Raw genomic sequence first — 17,630 nt, 5'->3', positions numbered from 1 at the left:
CAAGAAGCATGGAAAAAAGTCTGCTTTCTCAAGCTGCATTCTAATAGTAAAAAAGTAACTTCAGAAGCTGCTGCTTGATTGGAACTTGTTTTTGATCCTCCTGCACAGAAAGCTTGTACGAAGCATTAGTGGTGATACCACTTGGCATCTCTTTTGTTATCTTTAGTGTAGGGCAATCCTGGTCAAACAGTGTGTATGCAACTTGGCACAGCTCCAGAGGAGATGAGCAAACTCATGCCCGCACACAACTTGGCTCTGTGCATACAAGAATGAAATGTGTGTTAAGCCATAATCCTCTTTGGGATAGGACTCAGATTTATTCTTTTTTTCTGAACCTAGCTGCAGAGTTGTTCCAACTGCTCATTGCAGGGCCCCAGCCAAGCCTTTGGCACAGTAACATCCTCTGATTGATGGCCAAGACCAAGCTTTTTAAAGGTACATTGATTTCCTTATATGAAACAACACACATCAATCTCTCTGTCCTTGGAAAGGAGAGGTGGAGGTACTGCCCTTTTCTGCTAGAATACAGAGGAGTTTTTTTTTTTAAAAGACAAAACACATTACTACCTGATGCTGAAATTAGTGCTTATTAAATATCTTTGAGTGGTAACTGAAGGTGCAGAGTTTTCTAGTCATCCCCAGGGCCAACACATCACAAGGACCCTTTCTTTTGCATCAAGCAGCATGACATGGACAATGGCTTAATTCCCCTGTTCATAAGCATGACAACGACAGCACTAACATACTCTGACAATTTGGGCATACGTGTGCAGGCCTGTATAAATGCTATATATCCACACACCAGCAAGAAGGATAATCCGGAAGCATAAGCAACACATTCCTGATCTAACAAAACAAACAAGCACATACCTAACTGAAAGGAACCCTCCCAACACAAACTGGAAGTTTTGGTTATACATGCCCTTAATTAATTTTCTGTACTGACTTGCATTACATTACTGCCTGACAGATCCACAGAGGACAAGGCTGTCTACTTTATTTTGGATGAAACTCTGCATCCTACAAAAACAGCCCTGCAGGATTACATTTTCCACTCCTACCCTCCCCCAATACCCATCCTATTTTTTCCCAAAGCAAAAGGCACATATTCACATTTCTGCACATGTGATTTTCAAAGCTATTAGTGATGTGTAACTCATGGATATGATTAAGGAAATATTCAAAAGAAAGAACCTTCTAACCATGGAACCAACAGAGAGAGAGAGACTCACAGTGGGCTGAGAGAGAGAGAATGAACACGTGAAGCTCCTGCAGATGAAGTGCTCTCTAAATGCAACTTAGGTTGCATTTAGTTGCATTTAGTCAACCTAAAGGTAGTCAAGGCTTACAAAACTGTGATGACAAAAGCTGACACTCAAATCCCAAAGGGTATTTGCGTAAGTTTCCACAGTTTCATTTTGAAAATAAGTTAATGTTTCATGCACACTGACTTTGGCAAATCTGATCTACAAATTAATCTCTAAACTACAAAGCACTGAGTTTTTCTGAAGCAGTGTGGATGGGCTTCTTCTGGTGTTTGCTGAGACTCTTAAAGGGCCTGTCTACATTTTCCAGTGCTAGATTAGTGCTTTTTGTACAGGTCACTATTATTTTTAGGTTCACAAAGTATTCAAAACAACATCAGCTTGAATTTATCTTTAGCACAATCAGAGGCTCCTTAGGTGTCAGGTTCTTGGGAGCAGAATGACATATTATAGGATGGTTAGGGACCAAATTTCTTAAAGCAAGAATGACAGCTCCAAGTAATGTCTTCAGTGCTTTCCTAGCTGTTGAGAGTAATACACTCCTCAAATTGGACACAGCACAGGAGGGTGGAGAGGCTGAGAGCATTTGGATTTGGGTACTGAGAGATCAACCCACGAGATGCAATGCAAACCTAAGTTTGAATGGGATAAGGCACTGAAGAAAGTAAGGAAGAGCTGAGAAAAGACCGGCGTAGCGACTGCATCTGGTGTATCCAGATTTGTGGAAGTGAATCAAACTGGGGCAAGCTATAGGCTAATCTATCAATAATTACTTCTGTAAAATAATTTGAGTTCAGATGTTCTTTAATTATTGAATAATCTTCAGAAATTGCTTCTTGCCCAAATTATGAATACATATTAATTATAACACCTTATAATTATAGTGTGCTTTTTATTCCTTAGGCCTTTTATAGCATATATATTATTAATTTTTGTCTACCTCAGGGCTGAACATGACACTTAATAAAGAGAAAGGACTGTATTAGCTATTAAGAAAGGTAATCAGATCTCTTTTCTCATTCCTCACCACTTCTCTAGCTTCTTAAACTCTGTAGCATTCATTGCCAAGTGGCAGCAATGGGGATGGAATGGGGAATTCCAATGGGGAACAAGGGAAAAGAACAAGCTCTTGATATCAAAGCCAGTCACAATGTATCTGACAGTAACCAAAGCAGCATTAATCAAATAAAAATTCAAAACGCATTAGTATTTTAAAATATATTTATATGATTTCAAAGTTACTGTGTGATTTCTATACTAAAATTATACTTCAAACAATATTTGGGATGATGCTTTTGATATAACCATATCCATCCTTGGTATAGCCCCCTGGGAATTCAGGATAACTGTTTCAAAGTTATGCATATTAATGGAACTCTGGTTGCTCTGAACCTGCTAGAAACAGAGGCAGGAAATATGGAATATATTTTGTAAGTATGTTTGTACTATTACAGTTATAGTGACAATAATAATAAACTTCTACAACAGCACACAGTCATTCAGCATGTCAAAAAGACAGCAATGAGATTAAGACTCCAGATTTTGAAATCAAGGTCCAACCTGATGACCCAATTAATGCACAATAGCAATTCTAACATTAGACTATTAATTTTCCCCATCAGATATCCCTCTTAATATTGAACAGAGATAATTCTTCTGCCTGCACAAAAGTACTATTTGGGCACTGACAGCAAAGCAAGCATTGAAAGGAAACACTCTTGGCTTTGAGCTGTGGACAACTCTATCTCTAAATATTTCCAACTTCAATACTCACTATTATGCTTGAAGATTCTAATAGTAGCACCCGAAAGCCTTGCACCAAGAACGAGTGAAGTGTGGTTCAACTCATCACTTAAAATGAGGCAGCCCTGTGGAGAAGGAGTACAATAAGCATCTGCATGAATTGGGAGGCTCTTGACATGTGTGCACGTGTCAGCATGCACGTGTAGCATTGCACCAATTAAGCTGTAAGTATTAACATGAACAAGATTTTCTGTCACTTCTCTGAAGGTGCCAGGACCCACTGCAAACGCAGGCAGAAACTGTGAGGTCACATTCTCAGACATTACCATTTCCATTAAGAGCCTGGGCAGCAGGTAGAGTGTTTCTCTGGTAAATGCTTACAGAGTTCATCTGAAATATATTTGTCATTAATTAACTCAGTTGAAAAAAATAGAAATGCAGGAGAAATAATGCTGTATATTATATTACCAGGAGCCAGGATTCACAGTTGAAATTCAAGTTGGGACCCTAGTTTAACTCTGCTTTCTACTACACATCTTATGCTGTGGTTTCATTACCCAAAGGGCAATACAACATTGAGTAAATACTTCTTTTTCAGACACAGTTCCTGCCTAGGTTGAGAGATATTCACACAAATTTCCTTAAAGACTGGAAGTAGAACTAACAGTAAAAGTATATGCATCTTGACAAGAATATGTAGCTTCTAGGCTTAATTATAGAGGAAAATTTAGGAATAAAACTCCCCCACATAGGGCAATCAAATAATATCTGTAACATATACTATAACACTATATAATATTAATATGCATGCTATAGTTATATTCTATCTAATACACACAAAAAAATATTTATTTGTGCCACTTATATCTAAATACCCCACCTCTGACAGAGGTGTCTCCATATGCGACCAGCTAAGTGAGGGAAAATTATGTTATAGCTAGGCAAGGGACAAGTATTTTATGCTGTTCTGGATGTCTGCAATTTAATAAATTTACCTTTATTAATTATCTGCATCTGTTCCCTTTGAAATTGCTAGACAACTTCTCCAGTGCAGCTGCAGATTGAAGCTCATGTTTTGGGCAGCTGAAGCAATTCTCCCTCATATACATGTATTTTAGAAATCTCCTGCAAAAGCTGGATTCATCTTCAATAGTGAGTGAAGATGTGACTTCACCTCTATGCCCACTGCTTCAGAAGAAATCTTAATCCCACACCACATAGTGAATTATTTCTGTCTCCACCAAGAGGAAAATAGTGTTTCACACTTACATTATCTACAGAGGAGCTACCCACTTTCCCAGCTAACAGCATAGTGTTTCTGCTTGTTATGTCAGGAGTTCTGACTGACAGATGATGGTTTTCTTGCCCTTCTGTGAGGTACCCTGAATTGGAGATAGAGTCCCTTCAACACCAAGTAAGAACACAACTTTAGACATATCATCATAACTCATCCTTAAATAGATGCTACGTATGTGTGATAGCAACACCCAGAGCTAGAAAAATGATGAAGGAGCATATTTGTGGTCTCAAGGTCATCAGCTTTATGAGTCATGCATTCCTGATATCAAGGTTTGTTCCTTGACAAAGCCTTTCCCCTTAATGAGTGCTCAGAATAGCGCAACAGCAGTTAAAACAATTACTATGATTATTCTAGGTATTCCTTAAGGAAGTACTCACCTTTCCAACAAGGGCTGGAATATTCATCGAGTTAGTTGCAAAGCCCATGCCAAACACCATAGCATCTTCCACACCAAGGAACTTGGCCACAAGTTGCTCTAGTTCCACATGTTTGTCTAGGGTGCCTGCAGAAAAAAGCACAGGGAATCTAAAATCTCGATAAACATTGAAAGTTAGTAATTCTAAGGCCATAAAATATAGAAAAAGAACAGGCTTGAAATGTGTCATTAAGCTATATGTCATTAAGTTCTACTGAAGGTTTTCAATTTCCATCTTGTGCATGTGGGATAACAAAAGAAAAAGAATGGATGCAAACCTAATGATAACAAATACTGTTGCTGTTAAGGTAGCAAAGCAGTTGCTCTGAGAAAAAGTTTGTTTTTTCCATAACAAGAACTTTTTAACATAATTCATTCTAAAGAGTAATTTTTGGCCTCCCTGCCCCCACCCCTCCACCCCCAGTGAGGAAAAAAAACACCTCATTTTTGTAAGAAATATGGGACAAACATCTTAGGCATTCTTGAGTTATCTCTGGATGTGAAAGCAAAACCCCATGACAACAAAATTTTTCCATTTTTCCTTGGGTGCCCAGGTATGTGTACAGAATCATTAATTGTGATTTTATGTGGATAGACAAAATTGTTCTCCATCTCACAATGGAGGATGACAAAATACAAAAGGCAACAAATGAAAGGGTGGTGTTAAGAGACTGAGATAACAAATAGCTTTGAACAGTAATGAATCATCTCAACTTGCCAGCTCTCTAGTCTTTGGTTGCCTGGCTGTGCATTGCAGGTACCAAGGCAGAAGGAACTCTTACAGGATGATCTGTGGGGAAGAAAAGAGAGCGGCCTGTGGATTCTGACAGAGCATTTCCCTTATGATTAAGGGTGTAAACAGGGAACAGAAGAAAGAGAAAAAAAGGGGCAGTGAATATCTCACCTTACTTGCATTGCACAAATTGATGTAATAATAAATATAAGCAAAATGAATTACAATTGATGGGAACAAAAAATCTGGGTTCACTGTGATGGAAAAAGGGCAGATGAATGGAGAAAAGCAGAAAGTTGGCCAGAGTGTCTTGACAAGAATGACGAGTTATGAAGATGATCCTTACCTTATGGAACAAGTCTCATTGAAAAAAAAAAAAATGGTAGCAGTACAGTTTCATCAACAGCATTAATTCAGCTGGTTACAGTGAGGTAGTGTTTTCATTATTGTTTCTTGTTAAATATCAAAAGAACTGCATTCACTTGGAAACAATAGGTAGGTAACTCTCCAATAGCCAATAAGATAAGGATTATGTGGATTCTGGAAAAACCTGAATTACATGGACAGTAAAAAAAAAGTGGTGCTGTGACTTTGCACAGCGCCTGCCTGGGTTCTGCTAGACCTGAGCCCATTCTGGCAGAGCTTCCAGAGTGTCTCTGCTCTTCACAGAATTACAGTATTGTCAGAGTTAGAAGGGACCACTTGAGATCATCTAGTCCAACTCTCCTGCTAAAGTAGGATCCCCTAGAGCACGTTAATCAGGACTGCATCCAGGCAGGTTTTGAGTATCTCCAGAGAAGGGGACTCCACAGCCCCTTGGGCAGCCTGTTCCAATACTCTGTCACCCTCACCATAAATAAGTTTTTCCTCTTATTTAAATGGAATGGTCATCTAGTCAAACCCCCCTACAAAAAGCAGGGACATTTCCAACTAGAACAGATTGCTCAGAGCCCCCTCAAGCCTGATTTTGGATGTCTCCAGGGATGGGGCCTCCACCACCTCTCTAGGCAAGCTGTTCCAGTGATCCACCAAAATAACTTTTTCCTAATGCCCAATCTAAATTTATCCTTTTCTAGATTAAACTGTTACTCCTTGTCCTATCTTAACATGCCCTTGTGAACAGGTCTTCCCCAGCCTTTTTATAGGCTCGTTTCATGTATTGGAAGGTCACTATAAGGTCCCCCTGAAGTCTTCTCTTCTTCAGGCTGAACAATCCCAACTCTCTTGCCCTGTCTTCATAAGACAGGTGCTCCAGTCCTCTGATAATTTCCATTGCCCTTCTCTGGACACATTCCAAAAGGCTCACATCTTTCTTGTGCTGGGAGCTCCAGAGCTGGATGCAGTACTTCAGGTGAGGTCTCACCAGGGCAGAGTAGAGGGGCAGAATCACCTCTCTTGATCTGCTGGCCACACATTTGATGCAGCCCAGGATGTGGTTGGCCTTCTGGGCTGCAATTGCACATTGGTGGCTCATGTCCACCCTTTCATCCACTAGTGACCCAAGGTCTTTTTCCACAGGGCTGTTCTCCAGCATATCTTTCCCCAGCCTGGTCCCAATACAGTCCCCTGAGGGGCACCACTTGTCACTGTTTTCCATCTGGACATCAAGCCATTGACCACTACCCTCTGGATGCTACTATTTAGCCAGTTCCTTATCCACTGAACAATCCACCTGTCAGACCCACGTCTCTTCAACTTAGAGAGAAGGATGTTGTGGAGGACCATGAAACCAGCATCATGTGCTTTGCAGGGCAGGCATTTTAGGGCATGAGAAAATTACCCCCAACTCTTCCATGGTTAAATCTGACACTGCTGGGTGGAGTTAAGTTGCTTTTTGGGGTTGCATCTTATGTTTTCTGTTTTCACAAACAAGACAAGCCTGATTCACTACAGCTTATTCTACTCAAGTGCCTATTAGATAAACCAGAAAGGAACATCACATTTTTGACCTATTTTTATTGATTTTATGATGGTGAAGAATGAGACATTCTAAAAGTGACTGATTCCTACTTACTATTTACTAATCCTACCAGTGAATGCAGATTATATTGTATATCATTACTGCTTACAAATCCTGGAATACAAATTGGAATCAATGGGGTTCAGTTTGCAAAACCAAACTCTGAAAGACAAGGATTTGCAATTACTAGTTTTGCATTACTATAATTATAATGACAATATTGTGGGTGGTAGGTGTTGCAGAAGCAGTACAATACACACCAGTACTGACACTGGTGATGGCGGTGTTACATCAAGTAGAGCTGATAAAGTGTATCAGCTTACATTTTACCAGGTTTAAAGCAAAAGAGGCATTTATTTAATAAGTTATGCACTTATTTAATAATATTAGAAGATTTGTCCAGTATGGGTCATTTCTTGGACACCATATAAACTGCACCAACTATATAACTTCTTTCTACTGAAGAAAACAAGGGGTCAGATATGCTGTGCTGGAATGAGGCTTGTCCACTAGTGTTTCCAGCTGGTCACAGCAACCACCAAAAAAGCATAAACAGCACTACTAGACATGCAAATTTGATCCAAAGAAACCTTTGCTGCACAAGCTGCTACATCTCAAGTTATGTAAGAAAGACAATAATTACACTGGTCTTCACCAAATACAACCTTAGCATTGTCAGTTCAGGTTATCATTGCACTTAAAATGTCTTCTATTGTGCTGGATTCACACCAGCATTATGATCTGGTTTTAAACTGCAGGAGTGAGATTTAAGTTAGACATTAGGAAGAAATTCTTCACTATGAGGATGGTAAGATACTGGAACAGGCTGCCCAGGGAAGCTGTGGATGCCCTCTCCCTGAAAGTGTTAAAGGCCAGGCTGGATGGGGCTTGGAGTAACCTGGTCTAGTGGGAGGTGACCCTGTCCGAGCAGGGGGTTGGAACTAGATGACCTTGAAGGTCCTTTTCAACCCAAACCATTCTGTGATTCTATGATCTGGTGAATAAAAAATGATATACCAGATAAATTTTTATTAATACACTGTATACACAGATACCTTCTATACTTGTGTCATACATAGACATTAGAATTTTTCCCCATACTCTTACCTGCTCTGATTTTTACGCTGACTACAACTTGGCTTGACCTGAAAATGAGGATACAACTAAATAATGTATGTCATCTTACCAGAAAAGATTTAAGACAAGAAGGAAAAGAGAAAACTACCTGCATCTTTTAGAGACAAAACGAAATACTCTCTTCTGAATGTTATTCCTCCCTGCTGAACAGATGTATGCAATAGACTACAGCAGATGTTGCTGTGTTTCAAGATTATATAGGCCGTATGGAAAGTAAAATCAAAGATCTTATCAAAAGTGGGATTTCACAATGTTAGCCACCTCCACAGTTTCCCACACTTTTCAACGCTAATCTCCTCCTTTTCAAAACTGGATGACCCCATTCCCTCCATTAACTTGCCAGTGCACAACAGGGACAGAGCTGGAGGATTAAACTGATATAAGCAAGAAGTCATTGAAAGAAAAAGAACAGATTCCCATAAAAGCTACTTCCATATATGAACAGCAACTGGAAATCCTATGGATCACTGATGTGACTCACCTAGGTGAATGAGAACCTTTACACTATGAAAATGGCAGTTTGTCAGAGGTATCCTTAGGAGGGTGGGAAACAGAACAAAACACCTAAACTTCCCTGCCACATTTGAAACTTGAGGTCACAAACTCACTGTGGTAAGAGATTTGTTAGAGATGAAAAAATATAATTACTGAAACACATACATGGTTTCACAAAAGCAAGACTGGATGAGTTATTACTAGAAGGATGGAGAAGCAGAAGATGTAGAAAGTGTGTCATTTATTTACAATATTTTCAAGAGCAGGTGATGCAGGTGGTGTCACTGTCCTACAGAGCCTACTGTAAGAGCAAAGCTGAAACTTGCAGAGTGATACATATCAGCAAGAGAGTGGGAGAGAAGCACAGAGCAGTGTTATGCAGCTGCCCCATTTAATGCTGCATGTGCATAAAAAAGCCTCAAAATAAGTGGGTTTTGAGGAAGCATTTAGAAGAAAGGAAATGCTTGAGCTTTCATAATGTTGCTACTAGCTGACAGGGCTTTCATACCACAGAGATGCTGTGGGTGCCATGGACAGCATAATGCACCTGTGTAATTTACCGATTCTCAAAAAAGAGTAGATTCATTTCACCAAAACTTCCAGTTTAATTTAGATCTTGCAGTTTTGTTTACTTTTTTCCCTTTATAAAAACACAAGGCTAAAGTCCAGCCTCTTCATGCCGAAGCCTGGATGACAGTGGCTTAAGTGTCTAAATAATTGCATGTACATAGATAACATATGTTGGAGATATTTTAGGTTATAAACAGGTCACATAATCCTTAGTTCCTATTGACTCCCTCAGTTCCACCTGCCCCAAAACAAACTCTCCAGAGCTTAATGATGCTTTGCAAAGCATACTTTGCCAATGGTGAAATACCAGGAGTGAACTTGACCCTTGATCACAAGTTGGATCAGTTATTTATGGGAGGGCAGGCACAAAGAGGAAAATTATGTTAGTTGGAGATGACAAAGGAGGAAAACTCCTCTTAAATCATCGAATCATAGAATATGCTGAGTTGGAAAGGACTCATCAGGATTATCGAGTCCAACTCCTGTACTGTTTCATAATTTATACAATATCCTCTTAGAAAGCAGCCAAGATTATGAAAAATATACACACACACATACATGTTCTCATTTATGTGGATGTACTTCTCCTTAAGCTCCTGCTCAGAAACTACAAATTATGAGAACTTTATTTCTTATCTCTTTCTCCTGACTGAAAATTGGACCATTTCTTTCTGTGTTTGTACACTACTGAGTTTAAAATGAGTTCTGGACCTAATTAAAGCTGTGAAGTGGTGCAAATAACTATTTTTGCCTTCTTGAAATGCTGCCAGAATTTGTATTAGGTCTTAAAATTTAATGGAAGGAAGTGAAGGGGATGGAGCTACGTATGCAGTTTAATTGTTGGCAGAGATGTGTGTTTTAGAAATCAGATCACAATCAAATATAAAAATATCCTTCAACAAAAAGCCCTACAACTGAGTGTGAGCTAGGTGTTACAAGGTAATCTCCTAACCATGCCCTCCAGAATGAATCACCCTGCAAGTGTTCTGTGCAGGCTCCATCTTGTCTTTCGGTCCAAGACATAATCACAGGAAAAGGATTTCAGAAGGCAGGAATCCTGCTTGGCTGCTTAAGTAGCTCTAATGATACATTTTCTCCTATTACTCACATATATAATCTCCATAAGGAATAATGGTGAGTTAGAGAAATAGAGCATTGGAACTACCAGCTGCTCAGATGACAGCCCCGTCACTGCCCTGGTGCTAAACCTAGGAGGGTTCAGGGCACGATAATCTGCCTTCTTTTCAAAAAGTGTAACATTATGGATCTTATTATCATCTGCAATCAAGCAACAGGAAACGGTGTTGAATATCAGTTATGTATTTCTCCCTTAATAATTTTAAGTTGTGTTGCTTCAAAAAAGACCGACTATAAACACGACATGATGGGCTCAGAGAAAAGGCTTGTGAGCCTGCCTACAATGGTAGTCAGCTCCCATTAAAATACATTGATTTGCATGGGAAAAAAGGACTACACATTCAAATTGTGATTCTTTTCACTACATAGAAGGAACACATGTTATTTCAAATTTATTTAGGTTCCTATTTATTTGCAGTTTTATTAAGCTAAACAGTAACACTTTTGAGAGGAAAATTAAAATAAGGAAACATAAATAAAACACAGTAGAGAGATTTTCTTGGTTGTAGTCTACACGAAATTCCCTGATGTTCTGAGTACTCCAGTTACTTGAACAGCAGGTTTTGAGTTACTGAAATCTTTCAACATTTAAGAATTATTGTCTCAGACCCAACCTTCATTCCTGGAAAACAAAATTTCCTGCTTTTTCATGTCCCGATTAGTTTCTTACTTTATAATACACTAGCCAAAGAAATAATAATAATAAACAATTACTTTTTCTGCACCTGCAGAGGAGATTGCTGCTGACAAAAGCTGCTTTAATTTAAATTACACCCATGGTCAGTTTTGTCAGACATGGCAGGTGCAGGTCTCTCTGGATCCTCCCTTGACACCTCACACAGTTAATGCAGCATCTTTTCCTCTGGCTTCAGTAAGTTTAACCTTGTCAGCCTCAGATACGCTCAGAAAGTTTTTACCGTTCTACATGAATGGTCCTATTGTTCCTCCCAACCTGTCTCTGTGGCCAAGAGGGTCCTCATTGTACTTCTTCAGCTGCTCCAAATTTTCTGAAGGATCTTACTTATGCTTAAATTTTTGCTGCCAAGATCCTTCAGGGACTACTTGCCTTTCATGTACTACACAGAACTGAAAAAATCTCTAAGCAGACCGTGATATCAGGGTTTTTTTTTTGCCTTCTGCCTGAAAACAACCACTTTCACACATTAATCAAGCTCCTAGAAGACACTCCCCGAGCATGTGTGCAAATCTTCTTTGTTGATCTCTTCCCTTGGGTCTTCCCTTAAGGTCTTTATAATCTTAGTGTCAGAAACACTGAAAACAGCCAGTTTACTGCTTCATTAGCTCCTTACATGCTACTTCTATAGCAAGTACTGCCCAACTTTACACAAACATGATTATATGCACTTTCCTAACTCAAGCCAAATTTGTACAATTATTTGCCAGTGGCTACAGGCATATCAGTAATAACATAAATCAATACTAAATAGCTAATTACGTTAAGTTATAATAATGCTAAAAAACTAGTATTAGATGCACCATGCAAAACAAAAGGTCCCTTTTGCCCATAATCCTTCACGTGACAGTGGTATTGCATTGATGTCTGGGGAAGGATAAAAGCAGGACAAACACATATATAGTGGCATCCCAGCTTCTCACTGATTTCAGCATAAGGACATCCTGAATCACATATTGGTTTTGGTATTTCTAGTAACTAGCAATGATCTGCCTCTGTATGTGGTCATAAGCTTTAGCACCTGTAGCCTTCTTTGCAATGAGTTCCCTGGGTCTGCCAGCCATCAATATAAAGAGCTGCCTCCTGTATTTAAATGGAAACCTTCTACCAACTTCATCCAATGCCCTGTAGATCATGTAGTGGAAAAGACAAAGAACAGCCAACCCTGACCAGTCTTCCACAACACACATAATTTTGAACATTTCTATAATTTCCCCTTTTTGGCTCTTTTTGAGTCAGATGACAGACATTTCTGACAGCTGAAGAAAGCTAGCTCAATAGTTCTTCAGCCAGAAGCTGTCTGAGGCCTTTGATGATCCTTGTTGCCCTTCTCTGACACTTTCCAGTTCTGCCAGATGTTTTTGACCAGAGCTGCACAGAGTTCTCAAGACAACACAGCTTTATGCAGTGGCATACTGAGATTCTATGGTTGGCCCTCAGTTAACTTCCTAATAATTTATAGTATTTTATTTGCTTTCTGACCAATAAGCTAAAGCTTTCATGGAACTGCCACCTATAACCCAAGATCTTGCTCCTAAGGGCTAAAAGTTAGGTTGGTCCTAAGGAAAATATTTTTCTTTCAGAATGAAAGTCCCACAAAAACCTCAGGAATGTGTCTTAAATGACACAGCTAAGAAAGTGACATATTATTATTATAATTTAAAAAGAGCATAGTATAAAAAACAGAATGAAAAGCCTTAAATCTTTTACGGAGAACAAATCTAGGAAGACCAGCTACTGCTTTTATCAGTTTGCCATGCTTTTGTTCCTAAATGTCTGTTCAAATGTTATGTGCATTATTATTTTACAGAAAACATGAGCAGGATTTCACAGCTCTCACAAGTTAATTTCTGAACTGTGTTTACACACAGTCTTAAATTACTTTTCTGGGAATGAAGAATAACTGTTTTACATTTAGCAAGGTTTAGCTTCAGTAAGTTTTCTCAATAAAACACAGTTTTGTAAAGATATAAACAACTGTGTTAAAATGTCCATGTTCACTTATTCTGAGACCAAACTACTTGCAATAACATTCTCATATGACAGCATTTGATACCCATTCCACAGCCTGCACAGTTCTAAAAGGAGGAGTTTAGGCAGAATATAGCAGAGGACAATTTTACCATCTTGTATTCTTTCAAACATCACTTGCAATAGTTTTGTTTCTTCTTTGTTTTCCTCTCTCTTTAAAATGTTCTGAAAGCAGTGGACTGATCTTTCTCAAAAAGAGAGACCTATCCCTTGTTTGAGAGACATCTTAGTAAAACCCTGAACATGCTAGACATTCATATGCCTGTAAGCAGAACAGTACTTTCAAAGTCAATTTGCTTGAAATTATAAATATGTTCAAGTGCTCTCTTGGTTTGGGACCCCATAGGAAATTTATGGCCTTGGCTCCTACAGCTCACTGCAATTTTACTTCAGATGGCTAAGCCACAAAATAACAACAAAAATTTTGAAATATTATCTGCCCAGAAACAAACCAAATCTGTTCTATTTTTCTAAGATGAAGATGGCAAATGACAATTAAAAAAGGTAAGACCTTTCACATAGGCCCTTCCCTGCCTCTCTCTTGGAAGTATAGGTGTATATATATATTTAACTCAGAATTTTACAGTGCTGCTGAACTGTGAACCAGAATAGAGCTGGAGAAGCACAACAGGGGCAAGGAAAAAGAGAGTAGCCACACTACTAATAAATTATTTTCCTTAGGTTGTTTATACAGTTCATGGCAGCAAATAGGCTCCAACAGAGTCAGGGCCAATGAGCTCTGTTAGCTACCTAGGACAAAATGCAGATTGCTCATCTACACCATTTAAGACATGTCTTAACACCCTGCTTTCCTATTGTAATAAGTTGTGATGTCCAAGTTGCTCTCTGAAATTCACTTCCTAAAAGACTGTACATTGAACAGTAAAATATGCATGATGAAGTTGTATTGTTAAAAAAAATAAAATATCTAAACAATCTCATTTGTTTCAGGCACTTTTGAAGTCAACTGCAACATGCCCCTTGTATAAGAAAGGAGCCGCGTTTCAGTCATTTAGGTGCTGGCATTGACAAGACTTGTACAATGTTCTTTATTTGTAGCCCATTCTTGCATTGTGAATAGTCTGAATGAAGTTCATAGGACATTTGTTGTGAAAGTAATTAGGATGAATCTAAACCTTTGCTCAATCGGTTAAAATAACTTTGAGTACTGCACAGGAGTTTAGATTAAGAGAAAGTCCTAGTAATCTGTATGCATAGTCTTTGATGTACTGAAAACAACTGGAAAAGTTCTCAGACAAAATAGAATCCAAGAGAAAAAGACACAGAGAAGTGTTCCTTCAATACTTTAGAGGACTAGTAATGGTGATAATTTTCAAGCATGCCATTCAGGTTAAACAATCTATTGCAGGCACCAGATGGGTCACCTACAAAGTGAAAGTAGGGTCAACTTGTAAACCCACTCTGAGGGGTGTCCCTGGCAAAAAAAAAAAAGAAAAAAAAAGAAAAAGAAAAAAAAAATATGACAAATAAGCAGCAGATGACGAGGTTTGCATTATTTTTTTTTGTTTGGAAATGAGGCTTTAAATATATATAAAAAAACTCCCAAACCAAAACATCCACACAAATGGGATACATTTTTTTTTCCCCATAAGATTTCTGGAGGAAAAGAGTTTGCTTTGAGAGATACAAAATGAAAATATTTCAGGCTGCTAGATTAGGGGGGGAAAAATAGTCTATTAAAAAATTCTCCATTCTGCAAAGACTATTTTTTTTTCTTTTTTATAGCTCCCAAGAAAGATAAGGCCTGAAAAGCAGGCTAACTGCCCAATTAGGAATGCATGGATTTGTGTAAAAAATTAAAATTGAAAGTAACACGACAAGCATCCTACAAACCAAAAAAGCAGACAAATCGTGGAGAACGTTAAAATAAGAAAGTCAGAAGTCTTCCTGAATTTATTCCTTAGAGGCACACTATAAATTTCTATTTCGTGCCCGTTAGTGTCTCATAAAGCATTATAGTATATTTCTAGAACATGAGACTTAATATATATATATAAATATAAAAGCTTATTTTACTAATCAGAATATTCTTTATGCAGTAAGTGACAGACATCTATGATACAATTAAATTTGCCCTAGTCTCAATGTTTATTTTTCTTCTTTTAAAAAATAAGCCTGTTAATTCCACCACTAAAAAAGGCCAGGCAACAGGGTTTTGCTTTTCCAAAAATCAATAACATTTTTCCTTAAAAAAAAAATCTTCATGTGATAATGAATAAAACACAGCATCACTTTTAATAGTGAAGCAAGTATTTGTTGATGTGACTAAAATTCTCCAACTATCCAAATTCCTTCAAGATACCTGTAAGAAAATGTATATAGTTACAGAAACTTTGGTGGCCATCTACCTGTTTACTCACCCATTTCTTGTCTGGTACTGCAGATTCCTGTTCCGTATTTTTCTAACTCTATGGTCACAGTTTTCAAAGCATTAACATCCGTTTCTGCAAAGCCGAGGTAGTTATATGAACCCATATTGATTACATTCTTTATCGTCCTTCCTGTAAACCTGTAATTAAAGCAAATTTTAAAGAATCATGCAGCTTTCCCTCCCACCTAACAAAAAGAAAAAAAAACCACAAACTTTTCTCATCAAATTTTGTGCCACTGACAAATTCTGATTTGGGAATTTACAATTCTTGTGCTTTTAACATCTCAAAAGTTTTTCCAGTCTTTTTGTTTTCCTGTCTAATTATTGCTTCTTACTCAGATTGTTTCTCAGATTCCAAGATGTAGAGGCAATATACTGGTATTTGGTGAGAAGGTGCTTTTATGGATTTAAATAAACAAACCAATCTAGGGCTTTCTTTAAAAGAAGAACTATTTTTTTCAAGCAAATTATGAACAGCTTCCACAAAGTCATAAATGTTCACATGAACACAGAAACTAAACATGAAGAAAATGGAGGAAACACTATGATATTCTCAATAAGCTGCAATTTAGTCAACCTACACATTGTATACATGGTGAATTTTTATACCTATTTAATTTAGAAATAGCTGTGATACACTGAAATCTTCAAGCTGCTTAAAACTCACTGCCAAAGATTCACTGCGAAAGCAAGAAGCCACATTTATGCAATGCAAGAAATTATGACTTAATCCTAACCATGGGATACAACAAATTTTGTAGTAATATTCTGACTAAAGGCCTGTTGTTATAAATGAAGCTTAAGCAGTCTTACTTGTGCTGGCACAGCCAAACAAAGCCCCTTTGTGGTAGAATTCAGCCCCTTCTACGCTGTGTTTTCAAATGATATCCAGAAAATATCACATTGACAGCACAGTACTGATTTCAGAAAAAAAAAAACACACTGATGTATATTAGTTGAGGATCCACATATGAGGGGATAGATGCAACTTTCTATGTTTTGCAGATGTAGTAGGAATATTCTTATGAAGCTGATAGCTGCATAGTATAAGCTGACTCACCTAAATGTCCAGTTGTAATCATCTGTAACGCGTTCCATGAGGTCAAACTGTGGCCCTGGGACACTGCAAATCGGACGATTCCAGTTATCCCGTATTCTCATATAAAGGTTTCTGGTGTAAAAGTTCTCAAAATCTTGATAAAGTGGCACAAAATCCTGGTTTGAAAACACGCACAGGGTTATGTTGCTCGGAAAATGTCTGCTTCTGTACCCAAGTCATTCCCATTTAAAAGGAAATACTGATTCATTAGTAAACAAAGAGCTATAACAGCCACATGTTCCTATGTCACAAACATCTCCAATCAGCAAATATCTTAATTTAAATCCCTTGAAATACAGTTCTGGCCTTTTTCAGTTTTTGTTGTTCTTGTTTTGTTTTGGTTTTGGTATTTTTTTAATGATCAACAGGTTAGCTTAATTCTCCAGTCCAATATTTGTAAACTTGGAAATGGAAGAACTCATGATTCATTTACGTGGAGAAACCAAATACTTCAAACTGAACATTTTGCCATGTGTGAAGTAGATGGCAAAACTAGCATAAACAGCTCATTATATTTCATTAAATGTTGGACACATTAAAGCTAGTCCAATGTAATTGATCTGGGCATTAATGCCCTAGACCGGACAGGCAAACAGTCAGTTAAGACAACTAGTTCAGTTGCTAATTAATTTATTTATGTGGATTTTATTTGGAAATTA

At 38.0% G+C, this 17,630-nt stretch overlaps 2 protein-coding genes across 2 annotated transcripts in view; both read right to left on the bottom strand.

Annotated features, from left to right (window-relative positions):
* BTBD3 (BTB domain containing 3) overlaps positions 1-17,630 on the bottom strand; it is a 405,212-nt gene that overhangs the window by 105,564 nt on the left and 282,018 nt on the right. The gene's annotated exons all lie outside the window — the stretch shown is intronic.
* SPTLC3 (serine palmitoyltransferase long chain base subunit 3) overlaps positions 1-17,630 on the bottom strand; it is an 85,918-nt gene that overhangs the window by 34,010 nt on the left and 34,278 nt on the right. The window contains exons 3-6 of the mRNA XM_051614849.1: positions 16,933-17,087; positions 15,862-16,010; positions 4,686-4,810; positions 3,040-3,133 (exon numbers count right to left, since the gene is read on the bottom strand). Of these exons, the coding sequence (XP_051470809.1) occupies positions 3,040-3,133; positions 4,686-4,810; positions 15,862-16,010; positions 16,933-17,087 (523 nt within the window). The remainder of the gene's footprint in view (positions 1-3,039; positions 3,134-4,685; positions 4,811-15,861; positions 16,011-16,932; positions 17,088-17,630) is intronic.

Source organism: Apus apus, chromosome 3 (genome assembly GCF_020740795.1).
Source record: "Apus apus isolate bApuApu2 chromosome 3, bApuApu2.pri.cur, whole genome shotgun sequence".
Taxonomy (NCBI): Eukaryota; Metazoa; Chordata; class Aves; order Apodiformes; family Apodidae; genus Apus; species Apus apus.
This window is presented reverse-complemented; position numbering and strand designations above follow the sequence as displayed.